Below are 23,807 nucleotides of genomic sequence, written 5' to 3'. Positions count from 1 at the left end.
GTCCAGCAATGTCACCAAGCTTCTCAACAAATAACACATAATGCTCTGTGGCACAATCCCAACACAACACATTCACTCGTTCTCTGATCCTAATTCTATGATTGAATGGAAAACATGTCAGTTCATATTGCAAAAGCTTTGATTGGTTGGAGGACGTCCTCCGGAAGTGGTTATAATTACCATGTATGTCTATGGAAGGGGGTGAGGCCTACGAGCCTCCTAGGTTTTGTATTGAAGTCAATGTAGCCAGAAGAGGACGGAAGCTAGCTCTCCTCCGTCTAAACCATGGTGCTAGCCCAGACAGTGTTGTTGAAGTTACACTGTTTTGCAATGGTCTTCTATATTTTAATAAATTATTTGGTGACTTATAAATATATTTAGTATAGACTGAAGGCTGTAATCGCTGCCAAATGTGCTTCAACAAAAGTACTTAGTAAATGTTTTTTTATACATTTGCAAACATTTTTTTTTTTAACTGATTTTGGGCTCTCACATTCGGTGAGAGCCCAACGACAAAAGTTACCATGGCCTTTTATAGCAAAGACACACCCCCTTCAGTTTACATGACAAACAACAGATGTATGGAATGGGTCACAAGGTTACTAATAATTCACAGCAAACAGTATCTGCTGTAAATTCTGTCCTCATTGTGTAGAGACAAGGGTCTGGCCCCGAGCCATCTCTCCCTGGTACCTTCCAGTCAGGCACACAGACACTAATCATGCTATGCAATGCCGTCTTTATCACCAATCCATCGTAAATCCACTGTCAGTGTTAAATCTTCCAGAGGCCCACTTTCAGTAGAACACACACATATGAGTGTTCTAACAACCCCTTATTATGTTGCATAAAACAACCATTTGATGCAATTACAGTATTATAACAATCTTGCAATTTTGCTCTCACATAGAATTGAAAGAAGACCATTTTGTCTAGGTTACCAAGAGACGAAATCACTTTGTGCATAAAGCTGAAGGTGTAACAAGTCTGAACACATTTCAATGGCGTCTCTGAGCTCCTCAGTGGATGTTTAGGAGAAAATTAGCTGTCGGTTACATTAAATAGTCCCAATATTGCACTGTCACTAAGTATGATCATATTTATTATAAGCAATGTGAAATCTTAGTTACTTGTTTATAATTAGATTTTTACTATATTTAGAAAGACTTTAAGGCAATTCAAGCTCTATTGCCCCACTTTTGTTGAATAGGGAAAAAATCTAATTTTCATAACATTTGGACTATTTATTTGAGCTTGTGTCCTCAGCAATTAATTTTTTTTTAATCCAGAAGGGTGAGTTTCAGACTATGCAACATTACCAGTTATTGTTTATGGCTATCTCATAAATTATTTAGGCGGAAATAAAAATGTAGCACATGCAAAAGGTTCAATTGTGGTTCTTTGGTTCAGCGTTAGTTTTTTTTCACTATATACATTACACATGTTTACTCCACTGTTATGAATAGCATGTGTAAATTATTCTTGTGAAAGTGCGTTCATTTTGTTTATGTATTTTTTAGACCATTTTCATCGGTTATGGACCAGGGCTGAAATACAAGACTAACGTTGCACCTTTTGAAAACATTGAAGTCTACAACCTCCTGTGTGGTAAGCCTGTTAGTCAATGGACCGTTTAACATGGGAGCAGGGGGCAATGTCCTGTTGCATAACTAGAAAAGATTAGCCTGGGTGCCAGTCTGTTTCTTCTCTTGCCAATGGAGTGGAACAATATCTAAACATACTGGTAACGAGGCTAAGAAAGGATTGCTTTTCTAAAGTTAAAACATTCCAGCAGCCAATCTCGTTTTACACTCATTATGACGTAATTTCAACAACTTTTATGCAGAACTCGGAGTCCACTTTTCTATTTTTCAACATTGTGATAAGTTTCGAAGAGGATGTACCAGTTCAGCAGGTGCGAGTGCATAGTCCATAGTCCCAACACTGCACCTGCCCTCTGCAAGACACACAGCTGTTATGTACAGTTAGCTTAACTAAGTTAGAGAAAATACCTTTTCAAGTCTAATCTCTTTTTCCTCCCTCTTTCTCTCTCTGCCTGTCAGATTTGTTGGACATTCCCCCTGCTCCTAACAACGGGACCCACGGGAGTCTGAACCACCTGCTGAAGAACCCTCCCCACCTCCCTGTGTACCCAGCTGAGCTCTCCTCTGACTCCACCTGTGAGGCGAGTGACCCCGCCCCCTCTGACAATCTGGGCTGCAGCTGCAGGGCCCGCACCAGAGCAGCGGTACGACCAGGGAGTACAGTCGGGGGTGGTAATCAAACTCACATCCTCCCTAATGGAGCAGGGCTGGGATGGGAGGGGTCAGAGGGCCTGTCCTGTCATTAATGCTCCAAATCCTCAGTATGAATCATATTTATCCTCACTTTGTATGATTGATAACCCAGCAGCACTCATTAGAAGGACAGAAGTTGACTAATTGAAACACAGGAGACCCACTAACATGCTGAAAATGCCTGTTTCAGGAGAAGACTATGAATAGGCAACTCATCAAGGCTAATTCCAGTGAGTACACACTGTCTATTTTCAATAGCGTAATCATGGATCTATTTTGTCATAGATTTCATTTTTAATCAAGCCCTCCCCTCCCTCAGATTCCGGAGCCAAGGCCCTTCACCTACCATATGGAATCCCTCGGGTTCTCCAGGAGAATGCAGACTACTGCGTCCTTCACCACGCCGACTACGCCAACGGTTACAGCAAAGATATTCTCATGCCCTTATGGGTCGCCTATACAATTAACCCACTGGTGAGTCGTTTTTCTTCTTGTGTGAGCGACCCGGTGTTCATACCAAGGTGTGTGTTAGCCTGCTAAACTAAACCCAAGGTATTAGCTCCGGGGAGCTAATGCGAGTCTTCAGAATCTTAACAAATGTTTCCCATCATGCGAGCGTAGTTCTGAACCATTACACTTTCTTTTATGTCTAAAGATGGATAGCGTGTCGTGTTGGAGATGCCATTGGCTGTATTTGCTGCTCTCTTGTTAGTGTTTTGGCCAGGACATGAAAGAGGTTGTAAAGCTGTGTGAAGTGCTGAGCTGCCGCCCAGACCCTGCTAGCTGGCTGTAGATCTTCTCCACTCGTGCTGGCTTTCACAGCATCTCGCGTTACTCATTATGTGGCGAGAACCTCACCATAAATCAGTACTGAGAGAGCTGGTTTTAACGGAGAGAGGACGTCTCTCTATGGTATATATTTTCCTTTAACTGTCTCAGAGCTTTCGCAACATCCTCCTTTTATTCCATTTACTTTCTGTTTAAAAGCTAGTAAAAGGAAGGAAACAACTACATGATGTATGTTTTTATTTTTTAACTAAGCAAGCAGAAAAACACTATCATACGCTGAGTATATAAAACACGAATCCTTAAGTCTATTGACACACCATAAGTAGCATAATAAAGAAAATCTCCATAAATCCATCAGTATAAGCTAGAGAGATTTTTGCATGGGCTACGTCTCAATCCACTGCATCTGCCAACGTCGGCCTTCCACATCTATGGTGGAAGATGGCCGAGCTACAGCGGTGTGTATTAGACCATGAGACACCCTGAAAATCCGTCTTCTCAAGAAAACGTCTGTAGCGTCCAAATGATCTACAAGCTGTTAAGACTACTCTATGGAAATGGGAGACTCACGAACACGATGGTGTTCTCCGTTTCGCTCTACAACCCCCACAAATGTCACGGGACTCTTCTGAAGGTAGACAAACAGAGGGAAGATATAGGACAGACACTTCAAAACCTTATTCCTTAGGATTTGTTTTGACTTGTCTTTTTTTGGCATTTATGAATGTGTTATTAAATGCGTTTCCATGGGCGATAGGTATTGTTTTGATACCTAAAAGGTTCCTAAAATTCTAAATCAAATAGCTAAATTATCCATTGTATGACCATCCTAAAACAATTCAATATGTTATCTTAGTACTTTTAGAGGTTTTAAGAACACCTGCTCGTTCCATGGCATAGACTGAGGTATAAGCTATAAACCCTTATTAATGTCACTTGTTAAATCCACTTCAATCCGTGTAGATGATGGGGAGGAGACAGGTTAAAGAAAGATTTTTAAGACTTTAGACCATAGACATGGATTTTGTATCTGTGCCATTCAGATGGTGAATGGGCAAGACAAAATATGGTATGGTATTAGGTGCCAGGCGCACTGGTTTGTGTCAAGAACTGCAACGCTACTGGGTTATTCATGCTCAACGGTTTCCCGTGTATATCAACAATGGTCCACAACCCAAAGGACATCTAACCAACATGACACAACTGGGAGAAGCATTGGAGTCAACATGGGCCAGGATCCCTGTGGAATACTTTCGACACCTTGTATAGGGCAAAAAGGCGGTGACGAAAGAAACCAAGTCCACACAACTTGTACATGATCTCAAGAACTGGAATCATTAAGCAGAAATAGTGGCTCTAACACAAACTCTTTCTATGTCTCTCTCTCCCCGTCTCTCCTATCAGAACAATGTCCAGCCACTGAGTCCAGTAGCGGAGGCATGTGTCCGTACAGACGTCCGTGTGGCACCGCTCTCTAGTCAGAACTGTGTCAGATACAGGGATAACCCTGCCCTGTCCTACGGCCTGCTGCATCCACCCAGTAAGTACATAAGGACGTTTTTTGTTTGTTACACCCCTATCACCTCCCCCACACCCTTTGCTAAATGCCTGTACCACATTAGTGTACATGCGTAGCCAGCTGTGCAGCAGCTGCCAATGCTTGATCAGGAATGTCCCATAAAATGTTTAAAGACCAGTTGATAATTAAAATCAATTGAAGTTTTTAAAGTGTCTGTGTTTATCTGTTTATTTAAGTTAGAAACATTAACATAAAATCTCTATATGCAGATCTGGGTGCCAATGGAACAGAGGCAGAGTCATTACTTACCAGCAACATGGTGCCCATGTATCCTGCCTTTAAAGGTGAGCAGGTCAGGCTAGCTGGCAAAGAGACAGAAAAGTCTCCAGTGCTATGCAATAGCTCAAACACTCAATAGGGTATTTTTGTTTTCTTATGGAGATGAAGCTTCGGGAAATAACTTTCCACATAAGGGATGTATGTATTAGAGGTTGACCAATTAATTAGGTCCGATTTTCAAGTTTTCATAACAATCGGTAATCAGCATTTTTGGATGCTGGTTATGGCCGATTACATTGCACTCCACGAGGAGACTGCGTGGCAGGCTGACCACCTGTTATGCGAGTGCAGCAAGGAGCCAAGGTAAGTTGCTAGCTAGCATTAAAACTTGTTTCATCAGACCAGAGGACATTTCTCCAAAAAGTACAATCTTTGTCCCCATATGCAGTTGCAAACCATAGTCTGGCTTTTTTATGGCGGTTTTGTTTTGGAGCGGTGGCTTCTTCCTTGCTGAGCGGCCTTTCAGGTTATGTTCATATAGGACTCGTTTTACTGTGGATATAGATACTTTTGTAACTGTTTCCTCCAGCATCTTCACAAGGTCCTTTGCTGTTGTTCTGGGATTGATTTGCACTTTTCGCACCAAAGTACGTTCATCTCTAGGAGACAGAACGCATCTCCTTCCTGAGCGGTAATGATGGCTCTGAGGTCCCATGGTGTTTATACTTGCATACTATTGTTTGTACAGCTGAACGTCGTACCTTCAGGCATTTGGGAATTACTCCCAAGGATGAACCAGACTTGTGGAGGTCTACAATTTTTTTTCTGAGGTCTTGGCTGATTTCTTTTGATTTTCCCATGATGTCAAGAAAAGAGGCACTGAGTTTGAAGGTAGGCCTTGAAATACATCCACATGTGCACCTCCAATTGACTCAAATGATATCAATTAGCCTGTCAGAAGCTTCTAAAGCCATGACATCATTTTCTGGAATTTTCCAAGCTGTTTAAAGGCACAGTCAACTTAGTGTATGTAAACGTCTGACCCACTGGAATTGTGATACAGTGAATTATAAGTGAAATAATCTGTCTGTGAACAATTGTTGGAAAAATTACTTGTGTCATGCACAAAGTAGATGTCCTAACCGACTTGCCAAAACTATAGTTTGTTAACAAGAAATTTGTGGAGTGTTTGGAAAAACGAGTTTTAACGGCTCCAACCTAAGTGTATGTAAACTTCCGACTTCAACTGTATGTGTCTTGATTCGATGAGGTTCAGGTCATCCACAAAGGCCCAGGAGTTGGATAGCGTATCATCTGATGCACCATTGACGTGAGCCACGAATACATTTGGACCAAGTGGTGTGCCCTGGGGGAGGCCATAGGAGAGTTCTCGGGCGCAGGATAGAGTCTCATGGTATTTTGTCACTTGGCTACGGACGGAATGGAAGTTACAAAATCCCTGGCATGATCTCTGGTCTGACAGATAATTGCAATGGTGTGATCCACAAGATCAAAGACCTTGTTTTAGTCTGTCAGGACCCATGTGCTGGAAGTGCCTCTGGTGTGTGCTGTTCTGCAGCTAGTCTGCAATGCTTACAAGGCACTGGGTGGTTGAGCATCCCTTGAGGCAGCCAAACTGTTGGTTGGAGATGGTTCTTTTGGGTATCCTGTGTTGCCCATTCAGCAACAAAACCTTCACACATTTTTGCCAGAAGAGGCGTGAGTGAGAAGGGCCGTAGCTGGTCAAGGCTCTGTAGATTACTTTTCGGCAAGGGGTCCACTATTGCCTCTTTCCATTGATGTGGAACTACTCCTTCACACAGGGAGGTGTTGAAGATGACTGTCAGGGGGGATGGATATTTCAACTACAAATTTCCTGATGAATCTGGACCTGTGGCTTTTCTGGTTGGAACGGAGAGTAGTCTCCTGTGCATTTCCTGTTGTTCAACAGTAGGGAGTGGCATAGCTGGCAAGAATGCAGGTAGGTCTGACAGGTTTAGTGGTGGTAATGATGTGGTGACCGATGAAAACGTGTCATTTATATAGCATTGGCAATGACAGAATGGTTGTCTGGGTTGAACCCGATGGAGATTGTCTTTTTAGTGCTGGTCAGGGATTTAATTTGATGGTACCATGTGGCTGGGATCTCCCTCTTGTTCTTTGGGGATTTTGGTGTGGTAGAATGTTGCTGCTTTGATCTCTCTGGGTTTTGTTCCTCAGTGTGCTGTAGGGCAAGTCTTTTTCACTGAAGGCTTTCTGTCTGCTTTTTAATCAGCTCTTTGAGTCTAAGTGAAATCCACTCCTTATCCTGTGCATCAGTGGAGGCTGGTGGAAGGAGCTATAGGAGGATGGGCTCATTGTAATGGCTGGAATGGAACGGAGTCAAACATGTGTTTGGTACTTTTCTATTCATGCCATTACAGTTAGCCTGTCCTTTTTATAGCTCCTACCACCAGTATCCTCTGCTGTGCATGCATCCTAACCCCCTGTTTTGGGAAGTAAACTGCAATGATGTGATTCAGGGTGTTTTAGAAGTTGTCTGTTTTCTGCTGTGCGCTCTCCACATGTGTTACTTTCGGCCATTTATGGAGGGAAAGCCAATGGAACAGATGGTGACCTTCACGCTGTTGAAAACAGGAATAAATCCAAAACTGAGATTTGAATGCAAAATAAAGATGTTTATTAAAACATTTCGGCTTCAGGCCATGATCAGTGTAAATCGTCGGCACACGTACTTGAGGCCTCATTTATCAATATATATAGAAACTATTCTTAAATACTACTTATGAATGGAATTTGGAATGTTGGTACACATAGAAAAGGTGTGGTTAATCAAACAATCTAATCTTCTTCTTTTTTTACGCACACCGTTAGGAGATTGAGAAATACCAATTGGTCTCAGTGCTCGTGCAAGACCTCGGCTATTTGCATTTCAAAATGCCTCTAATTAGCCATATATGGTCAAAATCTTCCCTTGAAAGCCCGTGTGGAATATACAATGCCATAGCCATGAAATACAATTGCGCAACCAGAAAAAAAAATGTTTAGAGACTGAAATAGAGGTGCTAGTGTCAGAGATTGAGTACAACCAAAAGGTTTTATTCGCTCAGTTGTGCCTTGACCAGTAAAAATAAAAACATAGAGAGGACCATTAGGACAATTCAAGTTGCTTTAGCAATCGCAAATATACTTTAAATGAGTAGGCAACACTCACCAATAAGCCATCCATCCTCAACGGCCCCCTCCTGTAGGCTTATAGGCCAACATTGCTGTTCTGCAGAATGAACGAGTAGTGCGTTCCACCTGGCCACCTTGCCACCATATTCATCAGCGTCTTTTGCGCTTCAAATGACCTATCACATTAAGAGTGGAAGCCCTTTCTGTTCACATAGTTGAAATCGTTCTGGGATGGTTGTTTTATGGCGACGTGGGGGCCGTCTATGCCTCCGTTCGTATTTGGGAACCCATTGATGGCATCATGGCAAAGAAACCCCTCTTGACTTCAACCTGTTGTGTGATGGTGTATGAACATTTTATATGTTACTGTTAGTTTTGCTGATGATTGCATCCAAAGGGCTGCAAAATGCCAATCGGCAAGCTCCTGTTGAAAAGTGCCCTTTGCCAAAAACCCTAGGGTGGATAGCACTTGGATGCACATCTGAATCATGTGTTTGCCTTTTTAAAGTAGGTCTCAAATCCTCCCAAAAATCCTATAAAATTGGTTTTGGGAAATTATATCTGATGAGCCATCTGTACTTTCTGCACCAAAAAATCTCGCCTATCTCTAAAAACGCGCTCTCTGCAAAGTGCAGCGTTTGCCAAATCTTCCATTATCTGTCTGTTTTTAGTATTTCAATAAAGGTTTCACTTTCACACATGCCTCTAATTTAACAAATTATTGTACTTAATGTGGATTATTATCGTAACAAATTGTATGATCTAGATAGCCTGTCAACACAACAGTGGTAGGCCTGATCACCGACAACGACGAGACAGCCTTTATGGTGCCAGAATAACAACCTATCCCTCAATGTAACCAAGACTAAGGAGATGATTGTGGACTACAGGAAAATGAGGACCGAGCACGCCCCCATTCTCATTGACGGGGCTGTAGTGGAGCAGGTTGAGAACTTCAAGTTCCTTGGTGTCCACATCAACAACAAACTAGAATGGTCCAAACACACCAAGACAGTCGTGAAGACGGCACGACAAAGCATATTCCCCCTCAGGAAACTAAAAAGATTTGTCATGGGTCCTCAGATCCTCAAAAGGTTCTACAGCTGCAACATCGAGAGCATCCTGACTGGTTGCATCACTGCCTGGTACGGCAATTGCTCGGCCTCTGACCGCAAGGCACTACAGAGGGTAGAGGTCGACCGATTATGATTTTTCAACGCCGATACCGATTATTGGAGGACCAAAAAAAGCCGATACCGATTAAACGGACAATTTTTATTTTATTTATTTGTAGTAATGACAATTACAACAATACTGAATGAACACTTATTTTAACTTAATATAATACATCAATAAAATCAATTTAGCCTCAAATAAATAATGAAACATGTTCAATTTGGTTTAAATAATGCAAAAACAAAGTGTTGGAGAAGAAAGTAAAAGTGCAATATGTGCCATGTAAGAAACCTAACGTTTAAGTTCCTTGCTCAGAACATGAGAACATATGAAAGCTGGTGGTTCCTTTTAACATGAGTCTTCAATATTCCCAGGTAAGAAGTTTTAGGTTGTAGTTATTATAGGACTATTTCTCTCTATACCATTTGTATTTCATTAACCTTTGACTATTGGATGTTCTTATAGGCACTTTAGTATTGCCAGTGTAACAGTATAGCTTTCATCCCTCTCCTCGCTCCTACCTGGGCTCGAACCAGGAACACAACGACAACAGCCACCCTCGAAGCAGCGTTACCCATGCAGAGCAAGGGGAATAACTACTCCAAGTCTCAGAGCGAGTGACGTTTGAAACGCTATTAGAGCGCACCCCGCTAACTAGCTAGCCATTTCACATCGGTTACGCCAGCCTAATCTCGGGAGTTGATAGGCTTGAAGCACAGCGAAGAGCTTCTGGCAAAACGCAGGAAAGTGCTGTTTTAATGAATGCTTACGAGCCTGCTGCTGCCTACCACCGCTCAGTCAGACTGCTCTATCAAATCATAGACTTAGTTATAACATAATAACACACAGAAATACGAGCCTTAGGTCATTAATATGGTCGAATCCGGAAACTATCATCTCGAAAACAAGACGTTTATTCTTTCAGTGAAATACGGAACCGTTCCGTATTTTATCTAACGGGTGGCATCCATAAGTCTAAATATTCCTGTTACATTGCACAACCTTCAATGTTATGTCATAATTACGTAAAATTCTGGCAAATTAGGCGGCCCAAACTGTTGCATATACACTGACTCTGCGTGCAATGAACGCAAGAGAAGTGACACAATTTCACCTGGTTAATATTGCCTGCTAACCTGGATTTCCTTTAGCTAAATATGCAGGGTTAAAAATATATACTTCTGTGTATTGATTTTAAGAAAGTTATTGATGTTTATGGTTAGGTACACATTGGAGCAACGATACGCACCACATCGATTATATGCAACGCAGGACACGCTAGATAAACTAGTAATATCATCAACCATGTGTCGTTAACTAGTGATTATGATTGATTGTTTTTTATAAGATAAGTTTAATGCTAGCTAGCAACTTACCTTGGCTTCTACTGCATTCGTGTAACAGGCAGGCTCCTCGTGGAGTGCAATGTACTCAGGTGGTTAGAGCGTTGGACTAGTTAACTGTAAGGTTGCACGATTGAATCCCCCGAGCTGACAAGGTAAAAATCTGTCGTTCTGCCCCTGAACGAGGCAGTTAACCCACCGTTCCTAGGCCGTCATTGAAAATAACAATGTGTTCTTAACTGACTTGCCTAGTTAAATAGAGGTGTAAAAAAAAAACAGCCAAATCGGTGTCCAAAAATACCGATTTCCGATTGTTATGAAACTTGAAATCGGCCCTAATTAATCGGCCATTCCGATTAATCGGTCAACCTCTAACAGAGGGCAGTGCGTACGGCCCAGTACATCACTGGGGCTAAGTTGCCTGCCATTCAGGACCTCTACACCAGGCGGTGTCAGAGGAAGGCCCTTAAAATTGTCAAAGACCCCAGCCTCCCCAGTCATAGACTGTTCTCTCTACTACCGCATGGCAAGCGGTACCGGAGTGCCAAGTCTAGGACAAAAAAAGGCTTCTCAACAGTTTTTACCCCCAAGCCATAAGACTCCTGAACAGGTAATCAAATGGCTACCCGGACTATTTGCATTGTGTGCCACCCCAACCCCTCTTTTTTGCGCTGCTGCTACTCTGTTTATCATATATGCATAGTCACTTTAACTATACATTCATGTACATACTACCTCAATTGGGCCGACCAACCAGTGCTCCTGCACGTTGGCTAACCGGGCTATCTGTATTGTGTCCCGACACCCACCACCCGCCAACCCCTCTTTTACGCTACTGCTACTCTCTGTTCATCATATATGCATAGTCACTTTAACCATATCTACATGTACATACTACCTCAATCAGCCTGACTAACCAGTGTCTGTATGTAGCCTCGCTACTTTATATAGCCTGTCTTTTTACTGTTGTTTTATTTCTTTAGCTACCTATTGTTCACCTAATACCTTTTTTGCACTATTGGTTAGAGCCTGTAAGTAAGCATTTCACTGTAAGGTACCTGTTGTATTCGGCGCGTGTGACAAATAAACTTTGATTTGATATGTTGCATGGAAATTGATCAATTGATCAATTTCACACATTGCGTTGATAATAAACACACTCATAGTTTACGCACAGATTTGTGCCTGATCGATAAACGAGGCAGGCCCCTGGCTTCTTTTTCAAGAATAATTGCATATCACATGATCAAACAAGAAAATGCATCAGAAAATCTATAAATCAGTACTGTTGACCAACCCCATTCCGTGCAAATTTGCGTAACCGCGGCATTCAAACGAGGCTGCAATTAAAACTAATGGGACTGTAGCGGCATCAAAATCTGGGGCGTGAACTACGTTTCTATTCAAGTGTTGATTGACATGGTAATGCCCCGAATAGTATTGGAGAAAAGTAGAAAAAACTGACCCCTCTGACACTGTACGTTAAATGGTGACGTGTCATGACGTAACATACAGCACCCATATTGCTACTCATTCTGTGTCGTACAGCCTCTCACCACCAGGTGTAGCGCTTCTCTCACAGATTAAAAACAAGAAAGGGACAGGAACAGGGTAAGGTGGGATACCTAGTCAATTGTACATCTGAATCTGTGGAGGCTGGTGACTTGACAAATTGAGGAGGATGGGAGACCCACGGTATAGGCGCGGAACACACGGAAACCACAAAGTGTTTCAAAAATCAAAGAAAAATGTATTTTAACCTAAAACATTTAATAAAGACATTTATAGTACAATATTATGGGGAATGAGAAGGCTACTTACAGTGTTGGAAAGGGATCACAGCAGTGATTGAATGAGGGTATGAGGTGTGAGTTGAGGTGTTCAGAGGCTTGACCAGGACAGGATTTTACTGGGAAGACAAAAGACAAAAAACAATAACACAAGACACTACACAGTTAGACAAAAGAGCTAAGAATGAGTTAGTCCAAGCAAGGAGTAAAATAATTTATGTGTAATAATGTGATTGTGTATGTGATTTACTCTACATATAGTAATGAGAGAAAATTGACAGGTCTACTCACAGTGCTTGGAGAGGAAACATTTAATGTGCCAGTGGATGAGAAGGTACATGAGACATTGCTTCAGTTCATGTCAGGAGAAAGTTGACAATGGTAGTGGAGTGGAGTGGTCATCACCTCTTAAATCATGGAACATGAGGGGACTTGCCTGTAACTACAAATAGCAGATGCATTCCATTAACGCGGCGCCATCGTAGGTTTGGACAACGAGTTTCTCTATGAAGTTCTCAAAATTCATAAAGTCAAACACAGCAAGCATGTCGCCCACTTGACACATCAAAGTAGCCCAAAAAACATTCCTGAATAAAGCCCTGATCATTCACATACCTGACAATAACTGTCAACTGGTGGCACCATAGGTCCCAGAGCAGTGGGGACATTTTTACCTCCTGGGGCCTGGAGTTTTCCCTTATGTTAACCTAACTAGGAAAACTCTGAACCCTATAAGGTATGACATGATTAATCAGTTGTAAAAAGGTTTTATATGGGCTATGACGGGACCAGTTTTTGCTAATCAGGTCACATGATTTTAAACTCCTGGGAAAAACTCCTTTCCCTGGGGGGAAGAACCCATTCAAACTGCAGCTACCTTCTATTTGTTCATATAAATTATATTTAGACTAGATAAGGAGGGGGATTTCCTCTACCCAGACACACAGACAACAACTGATAGACAATAGAACTCACAGGGTTGAGCTTGCGTTATGCAAGTTTGCATCATGCAGGCCTATACAACTGTAGGCCTTATAAAACATTTACTCACATCTGTCATCACTTATGTTGATTACGTTTTTAATCCAAAATTAATCATAGGCAGCCTTGCCAACCCAATTTTGAATATAATCAACATTTGATCACATTCACATTTTCTCCTGACACACAAAATGGACTATAAATGACCAATTTAGTTACCTTGACCAGACGGACTGGGCGCATAGGCTGTATGCAGCTGCTCTTATTAGTAGTCTACAGTTGATCAGATGGAAAAATTGTCTCGTTTTCATCCCATACAGCATGTCAGATTTCTAATGTTTAGGTATGGCCTAGGCTGCTGCAACATTTGTCATGAGTTTTTGCTGGTGTCTGTCCGGAGTGATTGTTATTTTCGCAAAAGAAATACCGGAGGAAAGTGGAAAGCCTACTTGAGCGCACGCGGGAAAAAAATACGCTGCGTCAACCTCTCTCTTTTAATCTAACTTTTTTTTTTAAATGGATGATGCGATGGAAGCTATCATTCGGAATTGTTTTCAACATCCCAGAAAAGATGTTCAGCATGTAAAGAATCTTAACGTGCAAATACAGGCAACTTGATGATAGGCTCTCTGTTAACCAGCTATACGTTTGATACCAGTTGGTATTGAACGCCCTCACCTTTTCATCCTTCATGAAACTGATCTCAGGCAAAGGTCTACCTTCGCTTTTAATTCGCACCTTTCCGTGTACCCCAGATAATGAAAGGGGTTCTTAACACATAGAACCCCCATAATGCTCTGTTGCACAATCCCAATACAATAGGTTAATTCTCTGATCCTACATCTATGATTGGATGGACATGTCAGTTCATACTGCAAAAGCTTTGATTGGTTGGAGGACATCCCCCGGAAGTGGTCATAATTACCATGCATGTCTACCAGCCTCCTAGTTTTTGTATTGAAATCAACGTAGCCAGAGGAGGATGGAAGCAAGCTGTCCTCCGGCTACACCATGGTGCTAGCTCAGACAGTGCTGTTGAATTTACTGTAGACCTTCATTGCAAAACAGTGTATTTTAACCAATTATTTGGTGACCTATGAATATATTTAGTATAGTTTTATCTAAAAAGGATAACTTTTTTTTAATGTTTCACTATTTTTAAATGAAATTTCACTGAGGAGGATGGTCTTCCCCTTCCTGCAAGCAATCATGACTCTCAAAAGCCGTGACAGCCGCTGTTTACTTCTGAAGATAACTTTAGCGCCGCCCTAAAAACCCAATTTCAAATTTGACACAAACCTTCAAATATGTATGTAATGACACATTATATAAACTCTTTATAGTGTTTTATTTACATTTTAGAGGTGATAAGTTGGACAGATCGGGTGAAAAAAGCCATTTCCCCCACACAGCTTATCTCCCCCTTTCCGTATCACGCAGTAGATTTCTCGTGATACGAAAAGTTTTGCTTGTTTTTAAAAAAGACCTGACGGACCTCATTGCCTCCTTCAATCATGCAGAGACGGTCAGCATGAATGTCTCGTCATAGATTTTGCTGGAAAGGGGAGAAACTATGCTTTACAATGGTATTCATATTACTGTTGACCTGGAAGTATTACGTTTTTGGGGCGCTAAAATAAGGTAAAATGTACATTTACAGTGCGATGTACTAAAGTGTGTTAGCTAACTATACCTAGTACAGTAGAATGCATAATCTAAATGATATACAAAAGAGGACAGAGAAATCCTCAATTATTGCTTTTACATATACCATGTGAATATTTCCTCAGAATAAATCAGACAGGATTTTACGAGTAGGGAGCTAGAGACACCACTAGATGGGGGTATCGAACACAAATAAGAGGCAATGTATACCAGTTACAGTCTTCCATCATTTATTTTCGGGGGAACATGAGTGTCAGCCCAAACAATGAAGTCCTTGACATTCCTGGCCCTGTAGAGTGAAAACATTTTTTGTTTGGTATGCAGGATCAGCCATGAGCACATTCCAATGTTTCTTAATCACTACCTTGATGTCATAACTCAAAGGAGAATATGTAACGGTGAGGAAACGTGAATGTTTTTTGTTTTTTATCCCTTCTGGATGAGGTCTCATCAGTGGTACGTACTCTACTGAGAGTGGCTTGCTTCAAACGGTCTATACATTTTCATAGCCTCACTTTCAAAGTCTGTTTCACCAGTACAAAGGCACTTCGGTCTTAGAAATTGTGTGTACGGTAATCCCTTCTTCAGAAATGTGGGGTGCGTACTAGAGGCATGTACAGTAGGGTACCGTTCTTGTCTGTGGGCTTTGTATACAAAATAAATCAACAAGGACCCTGAGTCGAGGCGCACGAGGGTATCAAGGAAGGAAATCATTTACCCTCAAAGTCACGAATGTCTAGATCAAAGTAATCTATTCTTAATCGGCTTCCTAAATCAAACGCTTCATAAAATTCATAAACACTTAAAACCGTGAATAACTAATAAATGTATAGGAGCAATCATCCAAGGCTGCCACCTCATTTCTAATAGAGTTACTCTTACTATTAGGCGTACTCTTATGGGATGGAACGTTCTATTCTATTTCGAACTAGCCTCGGCCAATTAAGTACGAATTTTCACTCAAAACATGAACATTCCAGGACCTGTTCTAATCACAAAGTATACATTTCCTGTGACATCCTACAATATTTACTACACTCTGAGGTTCTAGTTGAATAGCAGGAATCTGCTGAATCCTCTGACTCCCTAGCGAACATTTTAAAATCTTACCAACAAGCCGTAGATTTAGGATCAGTGTTTGAGGTTTATTTCTAGCCCAATTGAGTTCTCCGATTGGTCTCTATGTAAACGCTTCCCAGTGAATTGTGATCGTAATCTGACCGCGGTCATAGTGAGCCATTGATTCAGTAGACATAGGATCTCTTCTTACATTGTGTTTAGGGGACAGTAGTGCAGTAGGGTGCTTCGATACTATTTACCAGATAGAGGTCACGATTAAAAACCTAGCCCATTCCCTAAAAACTCTCTTTAGTATTGTATTCTTCAATTACCATGCGGTGTAACTGTCTCGACAACAGTACGTTCTTGCTATGCTATTGTAACGTAAGGGAGATGTATGTTCAAAATCCCCCTCCTTTTTGTACTCTGTGCTTTGGCATGTAACGCCGATTGTGAGTGCCTGAGGTTGTTGCGACGTTACATTCCTGTAACAACTTGTGGCTAATGCATCATAAACCATCAATGTGTTGCTTACTAGAGGGGAAAGTGTGTGCTTCTGGTTGACGTGAAATTGAGATTACCACAGGCTTGCGTCCAAAAATGGCACTATATTCCCTTTATAGTGCATTACTTTTGATCCGCTTCCATAGGGCTCTGGTCAAAAGTAGTGCACCACGCAGGGGATCGTGTGCCATTTGGGATGCAGGCACAGAGTTTTACATGTTAGTGGTTAGGATTGTTTAATACGATGCCACCCTCTGGATTCCATAGTGATCAAAGTGAGAGTGTTGGATGTTGTGTTGAATGTTGTTGATGCCCGTGGACACCGAGAAATCAAATCCATCATTAAAGGTGGTTTACGAAGTATGATATATGATTACCTTTATTTCCCCCATAAATTGGCCTCCAAGAAGAGGCACTCTGTTGATAACTTTACAGACACTGCGCTCTGGTGGCAGATGGTGGAAGTCAACACAGATCTGGGATTGTAATGCAGATTCACTTTTATTGTAAAAAGTATTTTGTCTGGAGGCAAAACTGAGCGATTTCCCCTGAGATAGGCCCGCTGCAGTCAAAATTGGCTATTGTAAAAATTCATGAAAACAAAAATGTGCTTTTTGGTCTTAATTTAAGATTAGGGTTAGGCATTCGGGTTAGCAGTGGGGTTAGATTTTATGACTTTGTGGCTCTAGTGACCACTCTGCAGAGCTGCCTCCAGAACAACGAAAATGCTAACCTTTGGAGTTGGAGTGCAGATCCCCCTGTCCATTTGTTCACATTCATTACGATCTAAAAGGGAAAACCTATTCTAGATCAGCACTCCTACTCTAAGACATTTTGTGAATACAGGCCCTGAATACATTACTGAGTTACTCAGACAGTCCGATATGGCTTGTAAATCCGTGGCTTCACAAATATGATCATATATTTTCAGATGTTTGGATGTACTTCCATGATGTCCTCCTGGTGAAATATTCCCAGCAGCTGAACGGGGTCAATGTTGTCAGTGGACCTATCTTTGACCAGCACTACGATGGACACTTTGATGCTCCCACGGTTAGCACACTGTAAGTGGTCATCAACCATGAGTTTCTTTGTGGGTGTGTTTTTTTTATTTTATTCGCAGTTGTAATCTATTACATTTATTTATTTCAGATTTGATATTTAACTCATTTAGCAGGGGATACAATGCTATAACACAGTATTGACCATGGCCTATTCGCCTCTCTAATCATATCTCTCTCCATCCTGCAGACATGAGGCTCCCATCCCCACTCACTTCTATGTGATCTTGACCAGCTGTGGGAACTCGTCCTTCTCCCCTGCTGACTGCCAGGGTCGTCTGGAGACCACATCCTTCATCCTCCCCCATAGACCTGACCACACTGAGACCTGCGCTGTGAGTCACATCGGCTGTCTGTCTAGCTGTACTCTTTTTGTTTCCTGTAGGGTCACCTGGAATCCTTTTAAGGAAATCTAATGTGATCAGAACCGGGTCAAATAGAGGCTGTATGTTTAACAGTGTTGCTTCTGTCCCTTTCCTCGCCCCAACCTGGGCTTGAACCAGGGACCCTCTGAACACATTGACAACTGCCTCCCATGAAGCAATGTTACCTATAGCGCCAAAAAAGCAGCGGTCCTTGCAGAGCAAGGGAAAGGACTACTTCAGGGTCTCGGAGCGAATGACTCATCGATTGAAATGCTACTAGTGTGCACCGCTAACTAGCTAGCCATTTCACAGCGGTTGCAAATGTAAAATACTTTTAAATACCACTTCATTTAGTTTGTCCTGTACAATGCAACCAATGAAATGGTCCCAGAAGTGCAAATTCCGAACTTAATCAAGTGCACCTCAATTATGTTAAGGTATTTGAAAGTATATGTGTATTTGACCTAGTTCTGGAGGTAATGTTTGCAAAGATGCTTATAATCTATGAACATTGTTACAGTGAATAAGCCCTCCTCTCCCTGTCTCCTCAGAATGGCTCAGACTTCCAGTGGGTTCAGGAGTGGGCCCAGTTCCACGCTGCCCGGGTCCGAGACGTAGAGCTCCTTACTGGACTCGGCTTCTACCACGACAGGATATCAGTGGAGGAAACACTACAGCTCAAGACATTTTTACAGACTTTCTAAGATCCCATGAAGTCACGTCAGGGGGGTATTGGTACTATCATTTTATTATTGGGCCTTATTATACAAATATGAAGGTAAAACATTTTGGGCTAAACGTGTAGTTCTGGATCCCATGAAACAAAAAGGTGTAATCCTTCTTTTTAAGTGCATAAAAATGAGTAAAGTGTTCTGTTTAAGTCAGAAACCGCCTGAAAGTCATTTGGCCTTCAATCCCTCAAACTTCAAACCAGCAACATTAAACATACATAAAGACTTTGTGTGGAAAAAAGAAAGAAGCCATGTTATCAGTCTAATATAATAGACCTTTGTCAGTTTGGACTTTACCAGAACATTGTACCAAAAAGTCATGTACTGCTCTGCTGAATCCCAAACACCACTTGTTCATCCCAGGGAAAAGAGAGGGGAACAGTCGTTCCCCACTATGACAAAGTGATTATAATAGCTGGGACATGTTCAGGAAATCTGAGACGTTCTGGAATGGAAACGTTAGTATCGGCCATTTGCAGAAGGACTGAAACACTGCCATTATTTTTTACTCTTGAGATGTGATTTGGGGAGTTGGCTGAAAGACATGGCATTTACGCCAAAATGAGAATTTAGTGACAAGTAAAAAGTGTTTGTTCTACGAGAACAAATAACAGAAAATGTTTATGCTCGCACTTGCCAAATGTTGTCATTGTATGTTTGACTTGATTATAGTTTTTGTTAATATTGATGTTTTTTATTGCTCTGTAACTGTAAATGTAAGGTTGTGAAAGTTTGACGTCGGCAACTGGGATTAAATTATTGATAGGACTAGTGTTTGTGAATGTGCTTTGTGCCATGACAGTAACTGAAAGTATTACCAAAAGAATGACTCTTAAAAAAATACATACACAATAAAACATCTAGATCCAGTACATAAAATCCGATGTTAATGAACATTCCATTCGGGGGCAACACTGTCACAGGGAAAATCACTTCCTGTTAGTTGGTGTTCTATTGACATTCAGAATTGGAAGATGTCAACCACTTTTTCAGAAGTGTGTCTACTAATTCATCCACCACAAGCAACTGACAAGTCAAGGGCACTGTGACATGGGTTAACCTAAAACACCTTCCTTATTGTCCAGTTAAGTGCCAACGAAGATTGAATTTCTCACACATCTGCCGGTAATGACAGCTATACTGACCGCGGTACACAGTTCCCTACAAAGAATGGGCAGGAATGACCTTGGAGACTCACAAAGTGTCATTTTACACAGCAAGACAACATAAGAATCTCACAATGGGATTCCAACGACACTGAGTCATTTGACAAGCACGTCTGCCACTGCTACACTCAGCAGCCCCCTGGCACTCAAAGAAAATAAAAGGAAGATGAAATTGCACACTCGTCCACTTCAACAAACCTCATTCACCTCAGCTCTGTAAAGGCTGCAGTTGTGTGACAGCAGGAAGGAAGGAAGCAGAAAGTGATGTGTGTTTCCACTGTTGCCTCTTCATAAGAATCTGTCTCTCTCAGGGTGACCACTCATAAGCACAACGCTGCACCGAGGTAAGACCCTGTCTTCATCTGACTGTTTCACTTTCTGGGGGAGATGCTGTTTTAGGAGGACATGGTTCACGCAGCTGGTAACTGTTCTTCAGTAAGTGCCACCATTTGATTTGTATTGTTAGATTAGTTTGCCATAATGGAATTTGTAGATAAAATAAAGAAATTAGCCTATTCCTTGAGGTGAACTCCTCAGCTTGGTAGACTGCTTAAACTTTGCTGGATGATGCTTAGGAGTCAATCCTTCCAGTGGCATCCACAGTTTAGGCCTATTGATTGACTGTCATTCCTGTGTATTTCGTTACTGCAATGTTCAGCGGTACGCTAAAGAGGTACATGACCAACAGTATTTAAAGGGCAAGGATTTGTCTTAATGGCTGTGAGCATTGTGTTTGACATTTTATTTTATTCTCAATCTGGTGCAAAGCAATGCATAGATTTCTATTGTGCTTGTTAATCAATCAATCAAGTTTATTTTATATAGCCCTTCGTACATCAGCTAATATCTCGAAGTGCTGTACAGAAACCCAGCCTAAAACCCCAAACAGCAAGCAATGCAGGTGTAGAAGCACGGTGGCTAGGAAAAACTCCCTAGAAAGGCCAAAACCTAGGAAGAAACCTAGAGAGGAACCAGGCTATGAGGGGTGGCCAGTCCTCTTCTGGCTGTGCCGGGTGGAGATTATAACAGAACATGGCCAAGATGTTCAAAATGTTCATAAATGACAAGCATGGTCAAATAATAATCAGGAATAAATGTCAGTTGGCTTTTCATAGCCGATCATTAAGAGTTGAAAACAGCAGGTCTGGGACAGGTAGGGGTTCCATAACTGCAGGCAGAACAGTTGAAACTGGAACAGCAGCAAGGCCAGGTGGACTGGGGACAGCAAGGAGTCATCATGCCCAGTAGTCCTGACGTATGGTCCTAGGGCTCAGGTCCTCCGAGAGAGAGAAAGAAAGAGAGAAGGAGAGAATTAGAGATAGCATACTTAAATTCACACAGGACACTGGATAAGACAGGAGAAGTACTCCAGATATAACCAACTGGCCCTAGCCCCCCGACACAAACTGCTGCAACATAAATACTGGAGGCTGAGACAGGAGGGGTCATGAGACACTGTGGCCCCATCCGATGATACCCCCGGACAGGGCCAAACAGGAAGGATATAACCCCACCCACTTTGCCGAAGCACAGCCCCCGCACCACTAGAGGGATATCTTCAGCCACCAACTTACCATCCTGAGACAAGGCCGAGTATAGCCCACAAAGATCTCCACCACAGCACAAACCCTAAATTTGATATCACGTTGTGTTGTCAAAGTCATACCATTAAATATCTCCATTGTCCTACTAAACACTTTAAGCATGCCAGCGATCAATAATTTCAATGGGGGAAAGGATTGACTATTTTATTGAATGGTAGGTTACTATTAGGTATCAGATGTTTCCATTGTCTAGCGTACACAGAGATCAATGGCCATAGTTCTGTATGAGTGTTGAGTGAATGTTATCATTGTAAATGTATGTGGAAATGTGGGGGCTATCTGCGAAGCTCACAAAGGACGCTGCAGCGGAAAGCTGACCAGGACTGCCTCAGCTGACCAAACACTAGCAGTACCAGACAGGTCACACAGTCACAACACAGTCACAAAGCTCTGTGTTTGGACTGTGTGACCAGACAATAGGTACAGACTTTGAGATCAAAGAGCGTTCAATAGTGATGAGGCAATGGTTAACTAAGGGTCAGACAGAGACAGACTATACTGCGCTAGGAGCTCCTCTTGTGTGAGGAACTGTGTTGGGGTCAATTCCATTTCCCTGGTGGGAAATTAGTGAATTGAAAAGGAATTTCCCCCAACCCTGGGTGAGAAATGCAACCTATTCCGAGGATCTTTATTTGGAATCTGTGGTGATCTGTGAATATGTAGAAAGGGTGGAGTTCTCTGTTGCTATGTACATCTCTTTGGCAGAGTTGAGTGGTGCCTGTATTGGTTAGTAGCAAGCTAACTCAGGGCTTCCAGGAAACATCTATCTGCTAGGGAAATGTGTCAGAGGGCCCCATGTGCGTTTAGTGCAGTTCTCACAGCAGACACACACACACACACACACACACACACACACACAGACAGAGTCAGGGGTGTCCTCTTACTGTCACTACTGTGGTGGTATGCGATCGGGTCACTGTCACTTCTGGGAAGTCATCATCCCCGTTTAACCACACTTAAGCTGAATCATGGTGGTCTAACTTGTGCCTGTATTCATGAAATTAGTGCACTTCACCATGACAGTTAAAATGTCAGTCAGAAACTGACTGACATTTGCCACTCAAATTTAGCACTGCCAATGGCATTGAAGTCAGACTAAAGCAGGGACTCCCAAGTTTTCTTTGCCCTCGACCCCATTTTGAAATCAGAAAATTCTTGCGACCATGTGAAAAAATATTTGTAATTAACAGTTTACTTTTTTACTTGTGTCTATGGCAGTCAATTGGAAACATTCTAACAGTACTTCTGATCGCCTTCTCAACTCACCATCACATACATTTATTGTGGGGCTGTGACAGTCAATTGCAAATGAGTCTGACATAATGTCTCTTAGCTCACTACCACCAATGAGATGGGTGTGCTTGATGCATGTCACGTCGGAGCTTCACAAAGTTATGGGAAGTGGTCGACAGCGCACACCTCATCTCTGCAGTCACATCCGACCTGGATCGATATTTAGTTTTAATGCAGACACGAGCACAGAGTCCAGCTTCACACAGATATGAGCTGGCGAAGTTTAGCCTACCATGAGTTTGATGGTGCTTTCAAGACAATTGGGAATTCTGAGAAATATGAGGTCAAATCATGGCTTTAGTGATCTTTAGGTCGGAAAGGCAGAGCTCTAGAAACAGGCCAGAGTACCCGAATTGGAATTCTGAGTTGGATGACCTTTCAAAACAATCTTCCCAGTCAGAGCTTGTTTCTTTCCGAGTTCCCAGTTGTCTTGAATGCACTAAAGTCGGAAGTTTGAGATTTACGAGTTCCCAGTTCCGAGTTCCCAGGTGTCTTGAACTCTGCATTAATGATCAGAGGGAGACGGCAGGGTATATTCCCTTTGAGTCAGGAACCAAAACTCCTTCGTAAGGACCCGGGAATTCGTTGTCTGCAGCATTTGGTCACATGACAGCTCGATCAACTGTTCAATTCCACTTACCAGCATGTCAACTGAACTAGGATCACAGTCAAACGAATTGGGAAGTAGTTCCCAGAGTGCTCTTCCAAGCATTGGAGGTGAGCAGTCATCACTCTTGCGGGACACATACTGATGCTGTTTTCTGTTATTTTCTTTTCATTACACAGAATGTCAACCAAGTCTTTCCTTATTTTATTTTTTATTTTTTTTTACATCCATTGTGAATGACAACCGTTCCTCTATCAATGCAAAAAATTGTTCCAACACTCCCCCTCAATAACCACCAAGCCTCGGTGTGAAATAGAACATTGTCATGCTCTGATCCCACATCGCCACATAGTTTTTCTAACATGCGTGCATCCATTTGGAGAGCATAAGCTGGAGAGTTT

The 23,807-nt window shown here is 42.0% G+C and overlaps 1 protein-coding gene across 1 annotated transcript in view; it reads left to right on the top strand.

The window, feature by feature from the left end:
* The window catches only part of LOC120019577 (ectonucleotide pyrophosphatase/phosphodiesterase family member 1-like), a 67,363-nt gene extending 47,865 nt beyond the window's left edge, over positions 1-19,498 (top strand). The window contains exons 17-25 of the mRNA XM_038962886.1: positions 1,521-1,608; positions 2,064-2,248; positions 2,488-2,527; positions 2,617-2,771; positions 4,491-4,626; positions 4,875-4,949; positions 17,511-17,643; positions 17,831-17,975; positions 18,557-19,498. Coding sequence (XP_038818814.1) covers positions 1,521-1,608; positions 2,064-2,248; positions 2,488-2,527; positions 2,617-2,771; positions 4,491-4,626; positions 4,875-4,949; positions 17,511-17,643; positions 17,831-17,975; positions 18,557-18,709 — 1,110 coding nt within the window. The 3' untranslated portion in view covers positions 18,710-19,498. The remainder of the gene's footprint in view (positions 1-1,520; positions 1,609-2,063; positions 2,249-2,487; positions 2,528-2,616; positions 2,772-4,490; positions 4,627-4,874; positions 4,950-17,510; positions 17,644-17,830; positions 17,976-18,556) is intronic.
* Positions 19,499-23,807: the final 4,309 nt, after the last annotated feature.

This window comes from Salvelinus namaycush, chromosome 24 (assembly GCF_016432855.1).
Source record: "Salvelinus namaycush isolate Seneca chromosome 24, SaNama_1.0, whole genome shotgun sequence".
Classification (NCBI taxonomy): Eukaryota; Metazoa; Chordata; class Actinopteri; order Salmoniformes; family Salmonidae; genus Salvelinus; species Salvelinus namaycush.
Note: the sequence above shows the minus strand (reverse complement) of the source record. Positions and strands in the feature narration are given on the sequence as shown.